Source organism: Stegostoma tigrinum, chromosome 16, assembly GCF_030684315.1.
Source record: "Stegostoma tigrinum isolate sSteTig4 chromosome 16, sSteTig4.hap1, whole genome shotgun sequence".
NCBI classification, from domain to species: domain Eukaryota; kingdom Metazoa; phylum Chordata; class Chondrichthyes; order Orectolobiformes; family Stegostomatidae; genus Stegostoma; species Stegostoma tigrinum.
Window position 1 is genome coordinate 56,360,356 of NC_081369.1, and position 19,615 is coordinate 56,379,970.

Sequence of the window (19,615 nt, forward strand, 5' to 3'; positions counted from 1 at the left end):
GGATTCACCAATCAATACACAAAATGCCTGGCGAGATTACGAATGTATCTTCCTTGGCCATTAAACCTTAGGGGGAAGACGCAAGCCTGATAGCTGACTCAGAGACAAAGCATACTTCCCACATATGCCACCCAGCATAAAAAAGGTGAAAGTTTTCACACTACAGTTGGAGGAAGGGTCAGGACTGGTCAGCCCGATCCAGGTTTACAATCAATGCTGGATGGCCCAGCCATATTGCGATCCGCGTGTGCCAGCCTAATCACAGTGATCTTGGTCTGGAAGGGTCTGCAGGAAATAGGAAGGTCAGGAATGGTCAACCTGGCTGACAGTGCTACAATTCTCTCCACAAAGACCATCAATGTGGTTGGTTTTAAGAAAAGAGCCAATTCAGAGGGATGTTCAAAGGATGTTGCCCCTCATTGAGTGGCGAGGGTGTCTAGAACCAGGTGACACAGTCACAAAATAAGGGGAAATTTCTTCACTGGGATGCTGGTGATTCCTTGGAATTCTCTGCTCTGGATTATCATGACTTCCACTACAGCATAGTGGCCCATGGAGTCTGCATCAACCCTCTGAAGAGTATCCTACCCAGACCAATACCCCCATCCCCATAAACAAAACCCTGCATTTTCCACACATTGTGGGAGAAAACTGGCTGCAAACGCAAAGTAATTTAAGGGTAACAACCAAATCTAAGTGTTCCGGGTCTGAATGGAGTAAGATTTAGGCAGAAAAAAAAAACAATCTGTTGGGATATGTTTTGTTTTCTTACAAATTACGGTGACTTGGTGGGTTTTTGGTGGGAGCCAGGTTTAAGATGAGGAGGGATTTATAATCGGACAAATCAACTAAGCTATTGTGTCATTCTGACCAGCTCAGAGGTTTTTAATCAGGGCATCAGGTGGTTTATTTTAATAAACAATAAGTTTGCAGTTGAGCCAAAACACTGACTGATTTTGTTTTTGAAATGAATAAAAATGCACAAACAGCCCAAGAACCACTAAGTGGGGAATGGGAACAGCAAGCATTTTCACCCTTTTTGTTCACTATGTATAAATCCATTGTTTGGAGTTTTGAACGTACGTAACAACTTACTCTATGCACACCTCTGGTGCAGTACAGTAGCTCAGTGGTGAGCACTGCTGCCTCTAAGGGCCAGGGACCCGGGTTCCATTCCAGCATCAGACAGCTGTGTGCAGTTTGCACGTTCTCCCAGTGTTTGCGTGGGTTTCCACCAGGTGCTCCAGTTTTCTTCCACAGCGTGTGGAAAATGCAGGGTTTGGTTTATGGGGATGGGGGCATTGGTCTGTGTAGAATACTCTTCAGAGGGTTGGTGCAGACTCCACGGGCCACTATGCTGTAGCGGAAGTCACGATAATCCAGAGCAGAGAATTCCAAGGAGTCACCAGTATCCCAGTGAAGAAATTTCCCCATATTTTGTGACTGTGTCACCTGGTTCTGGACACCCTCTCCACTCTATGAGGGGCAACATCCTTTTCTGCATCTATTTTGCAATTTTGAATATTATTACCTTTCATTTTTCTGAACTGGATGGAGCTATGTGACTTGGTGTGGAGTTTGGAGGTGATGGCTTTCCCACATGTCTGCTATCCTCACCCATCTGAGTGGTACAGGTTATGGGTTTGGAACGTGTTGATGGGGGACGGCAAAACCCTGCTGTGCATCCTACACATAATATGCATTGTAGCCACAATGCCCTGAACATGAAAGGAGACAATATTTAAGGTAAAACGTCTCAACAAGTGATCTAGCGAACATGGCAGGAAAGAGCAGTGTGTAAGAGAGATTTTGCAACAGTGTAGAAGACCAATCTTTTGGGGAGATAGTGGCATATTGGCACTATTGCAAAACTATTAATTCTCATGCCCAATCAAATGACTTGAGGACAGGTTCAAATCTCACAATGGTAACTGGTGAAATTTAAAGCCAATAAATAAGCATTTAGAATTGAAAACTAGTCTCAGTGAGGCTATCACCAAGAGTCATAAAACTGTGTCTGGTTCACTAATGTCCTTACCTAGTCTAGCCTACATGTGACTCCAATTCCACAAATTTGGTTACTGCTTAGATGCTCTGTGAAATGGCCTAACAAGTCTGTCAGTTCATGTGCAATAAGAAAAGGGGAATGCTCAAATCCCATCAAAAAAGAATAAGGGGGAAAAAAAACAAACTTCTAATTACACCTCTAGCTTGAGGTTGGGTAATTGCCAGTTCTCGTTTTGTCCTCGTAATTGACATGCTACGTTAAAGTTTTTGAGAAGATCTGTAGCTCGGATCATGGATGAGGTTGTAGACTTGCTCACCGAGCCAGTGTGTTTGGTTGCAGATGTTTCATCACCCTGTGAGGTAACAACGTCAGTACATCGCCAGGGAAGCATCGGTGTTCTGTCCAGCTTGTTACTTACATGCCCCGTTTTGCTGGGGTGGTTGGTATTACTTGCGGTCCTGTTTTTCAGAGGTTTGTATATCAGGTCCAGTTCAATGTCTTTGTTGATAGTGTTCCATTTGGAATGCCAGACCTCCATGAATTCCCTGGCACGTCTGTTTGGCTTGTGCCATTATGGATGTGTTGTCCCAGTCGAATTCGTGTCCTTTTTTGTCTGTGTGTATTGAGACCAGTGAGAATTGGTCATGTCTCTTGGTGGCTAGCTGGTGTTCGTGTATCATCGTTGTCAGTTTTCTTCCTGTTTGGCCTATATAGTGTTTCTCAAAGTCCTTGTATGGTATTTTGTACATCATGTTAGTTTTACTGATAACGAGTATGGGATCCTTTACATTTGTCATCAGCTGTTGCAGGGTGGTTGTTGATTTGTGGCTATCCTGATATCTAGTGGACCGAGAAGGAATAGATACATGAAAAGCACAATCCGCTGTTATCTCCGTGACAGACAGAACATGGCCAGACCCACAAGTCACCCTACCGCACATCAGAGATGACCGCAAGACTGCTTATCATTCCGAGATCTTTCTCCGCTTTAACAGTACACGTGCTTACACTTTATCCATGTCATCATTCATTGCATCCACACTCGTGCTGTGGGAAATCCCATGTTAATACATGTTAAGTCACCCCACTGTGGGAATATTGTTACTCTAGGACTTGAAATTACCTGTGCGTAGGATGTATCAGAAAGCTAGGCCCATTTACGTTGGGGGATTTGAGCATTTTAAGCAGTATCCTGTAACTTGCTTGGCTCACTCTAGGATAAGGAGCTTTACAGTTGGTGGACCACACTTGTAGTGATACACTTTCTCTGCACAATTAGTTGAGACAAGTAATCATTTAAAAGGGAATGTCCAAGTTGAATGTCGTTACAGTCAAGTTTCAAATGCATATTCCACCTCCCTCCTTTTCCCCACACCTCCTCCTCCTCTGCCTCTTGTAAACATTTGCTTTTCAATCTAACTAGGATGTTGCAAAGAGAGTTACTTTAAGCAATGTGTCTAAGCTGAAACTGGCTCTGTTTACAATATGCAATTAGAGTTCACCATCCTGTAATAGACAAGTTGACTCTATCCTTTACCTAACCAAACACCCAAAACAAGCAACTAAAGACCTTTTTTGGCTGTCTGTTGTAGAGAAAACACAGTAGCCCAAATGCCACTTTCTGCACTGTATCATACTATGATATTGCCTCTTTTTTTTGTTTGATCTGCAAAAACAAAACAACGATTGACTTGGTCACGGTGACCGTGTCAAGCTTGAAGTCCGTGAATTCTAAGCATGCGGTTTGCATGGTGTTAAAAATAATATGAAAATCCTGCAATAACTTTTATTCTTTTCAGGTGTGCACAGGTGAGTTGATGGCTGAAAGATGAAAATGTAAACTAGGGAAAGGTGTGTTGGCAAAAGGGTGAAATCTCACAATCACAATGCTTGAAGTACTGTAGAGGACCATTCAACCCATTGCATCTGTGCTGGCCCTCTGAAAAGCAAATCACCTTGTGCCACTTCCACACTTTCTCCCACTTCCACACCTTCTCCAGTTGGGCCTGCAATTTTCTTTTCTTTTTGATAATAATCCAATTCCCTCTTGAATGTTTCTGTTGATTCTACCTCTGCTGTATCCACCAAGTAACGCATTCCAGATCCTGACCATTCGTTACATGTAAAAGTCACCAGTGTGTCTTTTGCTAATTGCATTAACTCAGTTTCATCTGGTTCTCAATCCTCCTACTAGTGGGAAGCATTCTCTCTCTAATCTGTCCAGATGTCTGATCATTTTGGACCGCTCTATCAAACCACCCAGAAAAATGTACTTCTCCAAATGTAGCCCCACTCTTATCAAGAGGATTTGAAATCAAATCCACTTATTTTCTGTATGGGATCCTCATCTAGCCCGGAGATGCTTGTGAAATATGACACTATTTTGTGGACGAGTAGGAGACTTCTTTATCAGTATTTATGCTTGAACAAAAATGACAACATTGGATTAGTTGTAGAGATTATCTGCTCATTCTGTGCATTGCTGTTTGTGGGATATTGTTGTCTGGAAATTGGCGGTCACATTTGTTACATATAAGCACTAACTACAGCAGAAATGTGTGTCATGTGATGTTCATGGAACAGAAATAACCAGAGATAGGCTGAATTCCTAATTGCATGTGAGAGCAATGGTTCCTTTTTATTTCTCAGTGCAGACTCTCTCTGCTGGTACAGGTGTACGAAAGCTCCAAGTGAACAAAATATATGCAACTTCATTAGGAACAAAATGGTTTGGGGCATCCTGAAGTTGCGAAAGGTGGATTGCTCGCAAGGTCTTTGGTTTTCATAGTTTGACAATCAAGAGTTTATCTGATCTTGTGGTACTATTTGAACCCTGTTAGCCTCTTGCTTCTACAACATTAAGGGGCCACTGCTTAGAAGAGGTGGGAAAGACTCCCTCTATTTATTCAGTGTAATGGAATTAAATTTCACCCCTGCTGGGTGAAATAACAAATAACAATATCAATAACAATAAAACAGTGAAATAACAAATCTGAAAGAGCTGGATATTTGAGCAAGACAGATGGAGAAGACATTTCAAAGCACAGACTTAGATGCTTGCGAATAAAGTTGCTACATATGCACATGCATTCACACACAATCTATCTGGATTGCTTTGAGTTAGACAATGGTGCACCAGTGACATTATAAATTCATTAGAGCGAATGCCTCCCCTTGAAACACAGGGAGAGGTTTAATATTACCAATAACAAAGTACTGATTGCATTAAGAAAGTTTATGAAAGTTTCCATCCTCTAAATGTTCACACAATGTACAAAACTGAATTTTGTTTGTGCCTTTTTAATGGATAAGCTCCATTTCAACAGTTTTCACACTAGCTGTCCACGTAGCTTGTTTAAGTAAATCTGGCGCTTAAAAGTCAAACTGGTTCAGCACGTCCGTGTTCACAAGGAAGTGGGTTGATCATTAAAAAGACATCAATGTACCAACTGACTTTCCTTATAAACACACTGATGTATTGAAAAGCTGAAGAACAAATGAAACATATTGCAGACTGTATGCAATCTGGTTACAATGGCAAGGTTCCTTTGCACTGCAGAATAACTCATAACAAAGCAATCTGCTAGTGGGGAGGCTGCATTACAAGGAGTATTGAAAGAAAATTCCTGTTGTATGAAAATTTGGAATTACATATCCAGCACATAAGCTTATTTGAAACTGCACCAACAGGTAGAGTTGGAGAGATTCTCCAGTTACTCATCATTTGGATTGGAGGCATCTTAATCTTGTGAATCTACATCAGGGAGAGAATTGCTTTTAGGAAGAAAAATTAACACAACATGAAGTTGTAGAGTTGCTCGCCGAGACAGTGTATTTGACTGCAGACCCTGCTCAGTAACATGGTTATTGCGCCTCTGGTGAAGCATTGGTGTTCTGTCCCGATTGTTAGTGTTGAGTGCCTCAGTTTGCTTAGGTGGTTGACACGTCTTCCAGTTCTGTTTTTCTTTCCAGGCTCTGAGGAAGGGTCACCAGAACTGAAACGTTAACTCTGATTTTATTCTTCTCAGATGCAGCCAGGCCTGCTGTGCTTTTCAAGCAACTTCTGTTTTTGTTCCTTTGAAGTAACATACCTTCTTACAGTGCTCATCTCTTTCCAGAGTCAACTGGCCTTAGAAGACTATAACTCACACCCACATCATTCTCCACAATGAAAGTTTCACCATTGTAGGAATTTCTTCCAAGGATGGTAGATCAAGCTGGGAATATTCCCATTACTTCATTTCACTTTGGGGATAAGAATCCAGCTCTTACAGCTGAAAAAAAAACGAGAGACCACACAAACAGTTGTAACTGTTCTGGTTGCAGAGGAGCTGCAGGTAGTCCAACGTTCCCACTTTTTGGCCAGAATGGATAAGCTACCTAAAGGACCCATCCAACTTCTTTATAACGTGATAAATGGAATCAACTTTCACCAACCTTTTAGTCCAGATTCCAGCCCTGGACACTAGGCACTCTCATTTACGTACTACACTGATTTGATTTAATGATTTTGATACCAGGACACCATCATAAAAAGAAATACTCCACCTGTTGCAATTCTCTCTTCACCTTGAGCATCTTTAATCAACCATCTCTTTGGTCTTATACGTTCCAAGGTGAATTTTTCTGCTACAATCATTTTACATTTATGCTCTGTTCCACTATTTGAAAAGCAAAGTAATCCATATGGTTTTATAAACAACAAAGTCACCTTTAAGGATGTACTGGGGAGAAGCACTGCAAACCATCATTAAATCTGAAAAATAACCATTCACTAAAACCCTATGCCTCCTGTATGAGTCAATAATAATACGGTAATTTTCCTCTTAGTATTTCATAGAACTATCAATCCTCCTGAGAGACACTTTGTTGAATGTCTTGCAGAAGTCATTAAATATTCAGAGAATTAACTTTTGAATGGTAGTACAATGAGAATGAAAATGTTAATGATGATTATACGCATAATGGAGAAACTGACAACAGTCTCATGATACTGAGACACTCACAAGAGTAATGAAGGAACTGCACAAGAGAACAGTCATCAGTGTTCTATACATGTGGAAGTAAATAGTTATTGGGACTAAGTAGAGTCAGACCACAAACTGTTTTATAAAGCGAGATACTGAGGATGGTAGAAATCTGAAACAACATGTTGAAGAACCTTAGCAGGGTCTAGCAGCATCTGCGATGAGGGAATCAGAGTTAATCTTCTCAGTCTGGTAGAAGGCTTCCTCGTAAGTGCAGAGTTTCTGAAGAAGAATTATGCTAACTCAAAATGTCAATTCTGTTTTGGTCTTGACAGATGCTGCCAGATCTGCTGAGCTTCTCCAGCATCCTGTGTGTTTGTAACAAATTCCCTTTGGTCAGGTGAGGACAGAGGTATAGCAGGCTCGGAGCTAAGAAGAGTAGCACAACACCTGACATCCAAATGTCATGATCAGCAGAATCCATTAGGACAGAGAAAAATGGGTTTGAAGCCAGGGAGGTAGCACATATCTTATAAGCAGATGTAGCACATCAAACCACCTTCTTTGACTCCAGAGTGTGATTTCCTGATGATAATGCTGGAAAACCGCACGGCCATAGAGATATACACAAAGTCACACAAGTAGGCAATATGTAAGAGATCAAGGGGTGGTTCAGGCTTTGTCAGACATTATGATTAGAAGTGTTACTTCAGGATGAAAATAGAACTTTGAAGAAACTCAAAGTAGTTATTGAGAAGAGGTTTGTTTTAATGCAGGAGACCAAAGCTAGTGGTTATAATTTTTAAAAGTAATCAAAAATAAATAAATAAATTCAGAAAATGAATTCAAATACAGGTGGAAATATCACGATCAAAGAAAATGCCTGAGTGAAATTCAAAACACTCAGCACCTTTAATGAACAGGTCTTGCATTGAAAGACCACTTCAATATTTTGTAACTTTCTACATCAATGGCCCTGTCCTTCTGACTTCATTGAGATATTTTTGGACCGGGCGTTGATAGCTACCCGCTCGCCCCAGACAAACAACATTCACTGCAATTCAAAGAATTGGGTGAGGAGGTGGTCAGATCTTATAGAAGCCTGTTCAATTCCAACCGGACTAGACAGGGCAAACACAGGTCGGGTTTTCCCAATGACCAAGGAATCCAGAACTAGAGCTTACAGTCTAAGAATACAGGGTATGCCATTTAGGATTGAAATGGGGAGAACTTCCTTCACCCAGAGAGGGTAGTAAACTTGTAGAATTCAATGCCACAAAAAGTGGTGATGACCAATCAGTTAAATGTTTTCAAGAAGGAGTTAGATATTACTCTACGGGCTAAAGGGACTAAAGGCTATAGGTGAACTAACTCCACAGAGGCTGGTATCTACCAGGTCACCATTTATTGACACATGCACTGTACTTTTGACAATGGTCGAGCTTCCTCAGAGAGCAGAACCCCCGACAGTCCTATTTCTGTCATCCAGAGAACCCTGATTGGGGCTGTTAACCTGGTCCAATCAGAGAACTCACTCTATGAGGTCCACCTGGCTGGCCTCGTTACAATCACTACAATGGGGTGAAAGCAGGAACATGGCACTGAAACGGATGATCATCCTTGATCATATTGAACGATGGGGCGGGCCTGAAGAGCCAAATGGCCTATTCCCATTGTTATTATCTATGTTTGGAGATCTAGCCATGACAAAATAATTCTCTCCTTGACCTCACTGACTGTTCACTCAGACACATCAGCTGACATCTGGTCAGTTGGGCCCAGGTGAGGTTTGGATTTTATGATCCATAAGTGGTTACGTATTGCAAGAAGCACCTTAGGGCCACTTTATAGGCTTTGTTAACTGTCTGATTAGTAAAATTAACACTGCATGAGGCATACACACAAACATCATGAGCGGCTTGCTTCCATTTGTGTGCTGTGGTCATTCGCCACACAGATCACTATTTCATTGCTGACAAGCAAGTAGGGGGGAGAAAAGTCTGTGCCTAGCATGAAGAACATCAGTCACTGAGGCCCTGAAAAAAAATGCTGGGAACAAAGCCAGTATGGGGCCACAACACATACCTTCAAAAAATCAAGGCCAGTGGTTAATTTGTTGAGTTTACTTCACAACACAAAATGCTGAGCACTCCCAACAAGAGCCCAAGACCAGGGTTTTGGCGCGATTAATTAAATGACAGATCAATCAACTTTTCTCTTTTACCACAAACAAACACAACCTTCAACATCGTGTAGCCCGAATTATAGAAATCTTTGACCATCACGAGCTGCGTCACTTCCCAAGTATTGAGTGCTGCCTGGTAACTAGGGAACTGGTCACAGACCAATTTGTAACTAGAATATCAATAATCTAGTGCTGAATAGGTTGGAAGATATCATTATTGACAAATGAGTAACAAATTTGTCAAGCTGGGTGGATGAAAATAAGCTGCATTTACTTTTTACGCGCATCAGTGAGTTAAATGAAAAGAAAAGGAACCAGTCTTTAATCAATTCATTATGCATTAGCGTCACATTAGTTTAACAGTGAGAGATGAAATTAAAATTAGGCAGGCTGCCAACAAAATCCAAGTTGCAGCTGCAATATTTATTAAACTAAAAGCAGATATTGTGTTAACTCCTGTCAGTCACTCACTATTCATGCAACAGCCCTCAAGAGCTAAATATTATTCAAAAACACTTCAAAGCTTGACAGAAGCGTGCTGTAACATCAAACACTGAGCTGCCTATGACAACCAGAGCAGTAATTTAGCTTCCTTCTTCTAAGAAGGAGAAAAGGGCAAGATGGATAGTTTTAACATTGTAAATATTTGGGGTGTGTAGATAACAATTGCTTAATTTGATAGCACCCCATCACTTAAAGCATGCTGGAGCATTCTAGAAGAGAGACAGGATGCATAATCAAAGAAACAGACTTTTTGAAAGCAGGAAAGAAATCTACCAAGATGAAACAGATGTGGAAGAAGAGATGAAATCGCAGGCAATAAATGGTGCTGGAGAAGGAACACCATTTAAGCTGCAATTTTGTACCATGGGAAGTAATGGAGGAGGCAGAATGTGAAGTGATTTTAAGACAAAGACCTCGAAGTTGAATCACTACAAGGTGAAAGTAAATCGGGAGTGCAGCTGAAGGTTGTGCAAGACAGGGTTCAGAATGTGAAATTTTGTATTAATCATCAAATTGACAGACAATATTAAAGAAACTTAAAACTTCTGGTGAGAGGCCATTAATTTGAAACACCACCCTAGTTTCTCTATTTCTTTTATCTGTGTTTTCTACTTATGATTCTAAAGGAGAGAAACCAAACCTGGAGGTGACACAAGTATATTTTAGAAATTTTTTGGTTAGTGAGTTAGAACAGTGGATTGGAACTTTGAAATGGGATAGTGGCCGTCTTGACACTGGGCAGAACATTGGTTAATATAAAGACTTTTCTGTTGCAATTTAATCAACTTTCCAGTGCCACCCATTGAACTTGTAACAAGGTCAGCCAGGTGGACCTCATAGAATGAGTTCCCTGATTGGACCAGGTTAACAGCCCCAATCAGGGTGCCCTGGATGACAGGCAGAAATAGGAGTGTTGGGGGTTCTGTTCACTGAGAGCTGGCTCTGAGGAAGCTCGACCATTGTCAAAAGTACAGTGCATGTGTCAATAAATGGTGACCTGGTAGATACCAGCCTCTGTGGAGTTAGTTCACCTATAGCCTTTAGTCCCTTTAGCCCGTAGAGCTATATCTAACTCCTTCTTGAAAACATTTAACTGATTGGTCATCACCACTTTTTGTGGTATTGAATTCTACAAGTTTACTACCCTCTCTGGGTGAAGGAAGTTCCCCCCATTTCAAGAAGACTTCCACTGCTGCTTGCATTTTTCTGCGAGTTAAACAATGACAACTCAAGTAGAATTTCTGCTGATTTCTCCTCTTGTGGGAGTTAAGGGTTGAGGGGAGCTAGCACAAAAGGGTGGAATTGTATAGAGAAAAAAAAAGTTGACATTTCAAGTCCAGTGACCCTAGATCAGAACAGATCCTTCTTCTGAATTGTCACTGGACTCAACAATGTTAACAGTTTTCCTCTCTAATGAGGTGCCTGACCAGCTGAGTTTCTCCAGCACTTGCGGTTTTATTTCAGTCTTGATCTTGTTGAATGGCAAGGCAGACTTGAGGGGCTGAATGGCCAACATCTGCTCCTATTTATTATGTTTTACCATGAGGCAGTGACTGTGCTGTACTCGTAACATCTTATTTGTACTGAAAGTTCAGGACAAATAACTGCAGCAAAGATACTTTTTTTTAAAGAGATGAATCATCTGGGTCATCATGGCAAGGGCAGTGATTGCTTGTGAAATGATAATTTGACATTTAATCTGTATTTTGTAATAGCAATGGAAGACCATCTACAATCCTGTAACTATGCATCCCACTCTAACAGCTATGAAGAAACACTCACTTTATCAGTGTTAGAAATTTTTGGAAATGAAGGAACATAGAAAACAGGTGTAGGTGTAAGCCATTCGCCTTAGAGCTTGAACCACCATTCAACATTATCACTGCTGATCATGTAATTTCAGTATTCCACTCCCACTTTCTCTCTGTACCCCTTGATCCCTTTAGCTGCAAGGGTTATGTCTAGCTCCCACTTCACTATACGTAACAAACCAGCCCCAGCTTCCTATGGTAGAGAATTCTTCAAGTTCACAAGTGAATAAAGAAATTCTTCCTCATCTCAGCGCTGAATGGTTTATCACTTATTCTTAGGCTATAACCCTTGGGTCTGGGCTTCCCCAACACTGGGAACATTTGTCTCACATCTAGCCTGTCCAGTCCCCTCAGGATTTTATATATTTCTAAGCCATCCACCTCATTCTTCTAAATTCCAGTGAATACAAGCCCAGTTGGTACATTCTGCCTTCATTTATCAGTCTTGCCATCCCGGGAATCAGTCTGTGAGCCTTCTGTATCTCAGATGCAGACAGTGAAAGTATCCAACATGAAGAATGTCTTGTTTTTAGATTCTCCACATTTCTAATCAGCTCTAGCCCAGAAAAGCTCAGAAATATCTGATGGTCCTCCAATTCTGGCTTTGAGATTGCCAAATTTTAAACTCTGCATTATTCGCAGGTGCTCAGGTAAGAAACTCCCTCTATAAATATCCAGTCCGTCCTTTAAATAATAGTTAAATTCTGACATGTTGTGAAATCTGCCCAAACTTTCCTGATGTGACTCAGTGTCAGGTTTTGTTTGATAATGCTTCTGGGTAACTTCTTGGGATTAACAAGGAAATGATAGCAGTTGTTGTTACTGGGCAAGTCAAATCCCAGGTTTGGTGGATTTTTTTTGTTTTGTTTTTACAAGGTTGTCTTTCATTGAACAACAAGCATGCAATGCTGTAGATATGGTTTTAACAATGAAAAAGAAGTTTGCTCTGCAAAAGAAATGATAATAAAATCAAAAAGTATTTTTGAAGAATTTGAAAGTCACGTAAGATAAATCCCACCTACTCCAAAAGCCGTCCTCTACAGTACACCAGGGAGAATACACTTCTATTTCACATCAAGGTTCAGTTTGGTGTGACTTCAATGCCCAACTTTGAGAATGTGATAGCCTCTTCCTAATGTCCTCTTAAAACTGAGCTGAGACTTTCTCAGCTTCACATTACCCTTTCATGGTTTGAACCAAACAATCCTGGTCTGGAACATTTAAATTAAACTCCTTACACAGAGATAATCTCTTAACTACATGGCTTTCTCACCTGTACTTATTTTACAAATCCAGCTTCTGTCAAAATTTCTGAATGTACATAACTGAAACCTATAAGTTTTCAAGGTATGGGTATTTAGCCTCAGCCCCAGAAAAATTCAGAATCTTCTATCTGAAAGCCTAATGGACTACAGAGTTATCTTACATTCTTGTAGAGTCTCCTAATATATATAAAAAACTACATTACTGTCCAGCAAGTTTCCCAAAATCATTACGTTTGAAAAAAAAATCATAGCTGTAGAAATGCTTAAGCTATACAAAGAATACATTTGCCAGTTGTTCAAAATCCAAAATTCCAAAAACAAAAGCTCGTAATATAAGCACTTTGCATCACAACTTTTATTTGGAAAGTTACAGATTAATCAGGGATCGTCAACAGAGTTTTGGTAAGGAAAGGTTGTGCCTTACTAACATTGAATTTTTTTTCCCCCCAGATCAACAAGGACAGTACTGCCATTGATATGTTCCACATGGATTTTAGTAAGACATTTGGCAAGGTCGAACATGGCAGATTGGCCAGAAATGTTACAGCCCTTAGGATAAAGGGGAATGTGGCCAGTTGGCCCAGTGGCAGTAAACAGAAATAAAGTTACTAGTGGACAGATGTTTTTGTAAGTGGAATGCAGTTTCCAGTTGTGTTTAATAGTGCTCAGTGTTTAGCCTTTGCTGTTTATGGTAGATATTCATGGTTTACATTAAAATGTGTGAAATATGATTGAAATGTTGGAAGATGACAAAAATTAGAGAGTTAAGTGCGAAGGCAGGAACTGTTGTTTGCAGGAAGATATCAATGGTATAGTTGAGTGAATGGAAAAGCAGCAGATTGAATTCAATGTAAAGAAACGCTAAGTTACGTATTGGGAAGGGACAAACAAAACAAGCAAGATACGCTATACAGAATAAATGTTGAGAGGGATAAAGGAAGTGAGAGACCTTGGAGTGCATATCAACAGGCTATCTAAAGTTGGGAGGAAGGTAGGTAAGATGGTAAGGAATGCACATGGAATGTTTTGCATCAGTGAATACAAGAACACGGACGTAATGCTATGATTATGGTTAGGTCACAGCTACAGTTTTGTGCACAGTTCTGGTCACATTGCAGGAAGAACAAAAGGGAGTAGCGAATCTTTAGAATACTGCAAGAGCTTGAAAACTACCACTGAGGGAAAATGGAACAGGCTAGAAATTAAAGCAGAGGAGGTGGAGAGGTGATTTAGTTGAGGTGCGCAAAATAAGGGTTTCTAAAAAACAAATTCTCTCAAGGGATATGGGCATCCTTGGCTGGGATAGCATTTATTGCCCATTCCAAGTTGGCCTTGAGAAGGTGGTGGTGATCTGCCTTCTTGAACCGCTACAGTCCACATGTTGTAGGTTGACCCAAATGGCCTTAGGGAGAGAATTCCAGGATTTTGATCCATCGTTAGTGACAGAACTGCAATGTATCTCCACGACAGGGTGGCAAAATACTTGGAGGGGAACTAGCAGGTGCTCTTCCATATGTCTGCTGCCCTTGTCCTTCTAGACAGAAGTGGTTTTGGGGTTTGGAAGGTGCTGTCTGTCTAAGTATCTTTGGTGAATTTCTGCAATGTATCTTGTAAGTAGTACACTCTGTTGATACTGAGTGTTGGTGGAGGGAGCGGATGCTTGGGAATCTGGTGGCAGTCACACAGGTTGCTTTGCCCTACATGGTGACAAGCTTGGGTGTTTGTTAGAGCTGCATGAATCCAGGCAAGTGGGGAGTTTTCCATCACAATCCTGACTTGTGATTTGTAGATAATGGACAGGCTTTGGGGAGTCACTCACCTTGGTGTTCCTAGCCTCAGACCTGCTCTTGTAACTAATGTGTTTGGCAAGTCCAGTTGAATTTCTAGTTAGTGGTGTACTCAAGGTTGTTGACAGTGGGGGACTCAGCAATGGTAAGACCATGGAATGTCAAGGGGTGGAATTACCTTATCTCTTATTGGACATGGTCTTTGCCTGGCATTTCTGTGGCACGAATGTTACTTGCCCCTTGTCAGCTCAAGCCTGAATATTGTCCAAATCTTGTGTGCATTTGAACAAGGGTTGCTTCAGTATCTGAGGAGTTACAAATAGCTCTGAATATAGAATAGAACATAGAATATCCTTTTACTGTCACATGTGCTTCTTTGAGCAAGTACAATGAAAAGTTTTCACAATATCTGCCTTCTTATGGTGACAAGTACTTGGGTACAATCTTGGATGCAGCAGAACAATAAACAGAATTGAAAAGAAGTTAAAAATAAAACATCATTAAAGGATTGAAATTAAAGTAGGAAATTTCAAATAGACATTAGTGTAGCAGCTCAGTGCAGAGCTTCCGTCCAGCCTTCAGTCCACTCCGACCCTGCACTCAGATGCTCCAAGGTAAGCTCTGGAGCTCGCTGAACATTGCGTAATCATCGGTTTACATCCCCACCTCTGACCTTATGGAGGAGAGAAGGTCATTGATGAAGCACCTGAAGACAGTTGGGCCTAGAATACTACCTGAAGAACTCCTCCAGAGAAGCCCTGGCGTGGAGATGACAGATATCCAATAACCACAACCATCTTCCAATGTGTCAGGTATGACTCCAAACAGCAGAGATGTGCCCCTGATACCTACAGATTCCAGATTTCCCAGAGCTCCCTGGACCGCCATTTGTCAAATGTGCCCTTGATGTGACAAAGGCTGTTATTGTCATCTCGCGCTTGGATATAGTGTGAAGGGAAGATTTATTTTCCTTAGCAGAACATTATCTCCTGGGAAAACTATTGGAAAGCACAGATTTAAGGTGAATTAGGGTAGAAGGATTAGGGGCAACATAAGGAATCATTTTTTTCCACCCAGAGGGCGGCAGATGTCTGGAATTTACTGCCTAGTATAGTGGTCTGAGGTGGGAATTTTCAACTCCTTTCAAAAAAAAGAGGAACCTGGATCTATATCTAAAGTGATATAACTTGCAAAGCTACAGATCAGGTTCTGGAAAGTGTGATTAGAATGAAAGGAGAAACAGAAAGAACTGCGGATGATGTAAGATCAGAAACAAAAATGGATTTCTAGAAAAAAAACTCAGCAGATTTGGCAGCATCTGTGAAGAGAAATCAGGGCTGATAGTTTGGGTCCAGTGACCCTTCCTCCGAAGCCTCAGCGTTCTGAGGATCGCTCACCGGACCTGAAACATCGGCTCAGATTTCTCTTCACAGATGCTGCTGAGCTTTTCCAGCATTTCCTGTTTTTGTTTTAGAATGAAAAAGCTGTTTTATTCAGCCAGTGAAGATGCAATGGACTGAATGATCTTTTTCCAAGCTGTAACTTTTCTATAACTTCATAATTTCTAAGGAATATAAATGGACTTTCAGAAGCCATTTTGACAACCTTTTGAATGTATAGTATTTCTCAGAGTAGAGCAAAATACTGGAGACACAGATAACAAAAGGTGTAGAGCTGGATGAACACAGCAGGCCAAGCAGCATCAGAGGAGCAGGAAAGGGTCCAGACCTGAGACGTCAGCTTTCCTGCTCCTCTGATGCTGCTTGGCCTGCTGTGTTCATCCAGCTCTACACCTGGTTATCTCGGATTCTCCAGCATCGGCAGTTCCTGCTGTCTCTATATAATGGAGACAGTTGTTTGTCAGAAATTTGGAGAAAAAATTTGATGGCAACGTTACTAGGCTAGCAATCCAAAGGCCTAGGCTTATGCCACTGGTTAAATTTAAAAACAATCCTAATCAATCAATAAAATCTGGAACTGAAAATTATTCGTAGCAACAGTGACAATGAAACTTTAGCTGATTGTCGTGAAATTCACTAATGTCCTGGCCCTTGTGATGTAGCACCTCTAAGGTGGAAGGCCTGGCTTCAAGCCACATATGTGCAATAACAACTCTGACCAGGTTGGTGGGGAAATATCTGCACTAGTGACCTTTAGGCAGGGAAATTTGTCATCCATACTTAGTTTGGCTTATACAGTGACTCCAAGCCCACTGAGGCATGGTTGGCTCTTCACTGCCTCTGAAATGGTCTTGCTGCCATTCAATCCGAGGGCAATAATACACCCACATCCAATTAAAGATTTTAAGAAAATACAATGAAGATGTACAGTAGACAAATACTGGCCAATTTGGAGAAGGTTTAAAATCAGGGGCTGGTGCCATACGCTTAAGTGCAAAGTAAGTTTCAGAGCTGGGCAATTTAAAAATTTGATAACGTGACATGAGAGATAGTAAAGCAGTGAGACGACTTGAAATACTCCAGGAGAACACAAAGTAAAAAGGTGGCAAACAAGCACAATGTCAGGTACTGGCTAAAATTTTAAAGAAGCTTCTTAACACATTCCACTCACCGATGAGTTAGGTGTGTGACGGAGAAATTTAACTACTTTAGAGTCCGACATTGGGCAAGCAAGAGCCATATAGCGGTTGCGGAAAGTGCCATAGATCTTTAGGTGAGAGCCTGGCCTCAAAGTGGAGGACTCTGAGCCTTCCTTGTTGTTGGAGGAGAACTCCACCCCATAAGCAGATAGGTCAAAGTACAAACTGTGAGCACGGATCTCTGGAGTGGGGACCTGCATAGAAGCAGAAAGATAATAAAATGTTAGAACTGTCATTAACCCACGGAAGTTGCTTGTAGCATTTTTATACCAAAGTGGCCAAATTTTGTCAAAGTTTTCAGTGTTTAGAACAGATAAAAAGGTAAATAGATTTGTTGCTACCTTTTGGCTTCCTCCAAGTCTACACAATTACATTTTGTCTCACAGACATTTGTGAAATTAAATGATTTTCTTGTATTTGTCAGATAAAGTCTGCAGTAAACCAGATGACCACAGTTAAACATACATGACATTTGCAGCAACTGGGTTCATTTAAGATTGCTTACTAAACAGATGGGAGAAGCATCTGGATTGTATCTATATCTGTTGAGGCAGATTAAGGGACGGTAAGGTTATTAATATTTCTGCTTGATATTGTCAAGAGGGAGATGTGCGTGCAGGAACTTAATGATTTTGAAGGCATTGGCTCAACAGGATGGCACAGAAAGCAACCTCCAGAGAATAATCATACAGACTTTCATCCTCTGCATTTTCTCTTGGCTGGATCCAAATCAATCGTTCTAGAGACAGATCAGGGTATTCTTGTTCATAAAGCATTGACACCTAACATGTTGGCATGAGAAGCAATTGGTATGTCAAATGCCACATTAGTCTTTATTGCAAGAGGAAGCAAATATGTGAGGAAATGTCATCTAGGTAGCAATCTAGGGAGACAACCAGCCTGTGGTTAGGGAAATGCTGGGAAACTAAATGGCTGAGTTGAGTGAGTCAATGGAAACACAGTCCTTTCCATCCAGATAGACAAGGCTTACTTGATGTCAGTTAATTTGGCTATGTTGTATGAGACAGTTAGGTCAAGAGGAAAAGATTAATTGGCAGCGTTTGCTCAATGTCTAGTTGGAGAGAAAGGACTGCTCCTGGAGTCTTCAATCTTCACTGGTAGGACAGTATGGTAGACCTAGCTGCAAGTGGACAGAGGAAAGGAAACAAAACAGGCTGAAAGAAGAGGCACAACAGTTTAAAACTGATAACACAGGAATACTCAAGCATCTGGGAAACAGAAAAACACAATATCACAGGTAGTGAATTTCTTCAAAGTGAACATGCAATCTCTAGCTTAAAGTCATGAGCTAGCATATGGGGGAGAAACAGTGCATGTTCCCATAATGAACACAGTCAACTGTTAAATTGGAAGTTGGGATTGTGATCTCAGATGCATTAAGTAGGGTAGTAACTTCCCTGATTCAAATATTCCAGTTTTGTATGTATACAATGGAAATGCATTATGGCTGGTGAGGTCATTGCTATAGTCATGCAGCTCAGAAAGAGACCCTTTGGTCCAACTTGTCTGTGCTGACCAAACATCTCAATCTGATCTAGTTCCTTGTGCTCAGGACGGTAGCTGCATGTGTACACCAGTTATTTTGAATTTTTTTTAAAAAAAATTATTAATTTATACCCATTGTCTAATGCAAGCTTAAATATTTTCTTTGTGTACTGTTGCTTTAATTTTAAATGAAGGGTTGATGATTGGGGTAGGCTAGGGTGAAGTATGGGTAGTGTTTCCTGGAAGTAATTTAAACTAATAGGCACAGGGTAAGTTTGCCACTGAATGGAGAATCGCAGATGGCCTCATGAAGTTGGATTGTTAATAGGATATCCTCCATTCTCCTCAGGCACATACGCACGTTGGATTATAAAAGAGGAGCAGGCTTCAAGTAGAGTGGCATGCTTCAGGTGAACAGAGGTAAGGTGGAATGAAAGACTTTTATACCTTTAAATCTCACACTACAATGCAGTGATGAGCCCGCCTTTTAAAGGGATACCAAATTTGATAAAAATAAACGTGACAGAAACTTATCCCAAAATATACACAGGGTTGTACACAGGCATGTGTCAACAATTTAAAAATGATACAAAACAAAGATTACAAGATTAGGACCTTAAACCTCAAATGAAATGCTTCAGAGATTTGACAACTGATCCTGATCTGGTGATCATATATGCATCTGATGTTGCTTTGTGTTGCATGCCTTTGACAATCTAGTTGCCTTATTGTCAGTTGCTGCCCCTCGACATCACCACATAGTCATAGTTTGATTCTTCTTGCCCATTCTCTCAGAGAGAATGGTACATTGAATATTGTTGCAAGTTGGCTTTTGTACCTTCACAATGTATCACCATGACCCATAATGACACATGATCTGAATTGGTTGTATATTCTAGAAAACACTGCTAGTATTAAAGTACTTGTAATTCTAACTCGCACTCTCTGGCCTGTGCACAATTTTGGCAGTTCTCTAACTGCTC

The 19,615-nt window shown here is 40.9% G+C and overlaps 1 protein-coding gene across 2 annotated transcripts in view; it reads right to left on the minus strand.

Moving 5' to 3' along the window:
- The window catches only part of si:dkey-234i14.6 (uncharacterized), a 130,992-nt gene that overhangs the window by 13,077 nt on the left and 98,300 nt on the right, over positions 1 to 19,615 (minus strand). Inside the window, exon 3 of one of the 2 annotated variants that reach the window (XM_048546192.2) lies at positions 17,099 to 17,320. The exons of the other annotated variant lie outside the window; for it this stretch is intronic. Coding sequence (XP_048402149.1) covers positions 17,099 to 17,320 — 222 coding nt within the window. The remainder of the gene's footprint in view (positions 1 to 17,098; positions 17,321 to 19,615) is intronic. 2 annotated transcript variants of the gene reach the window in all.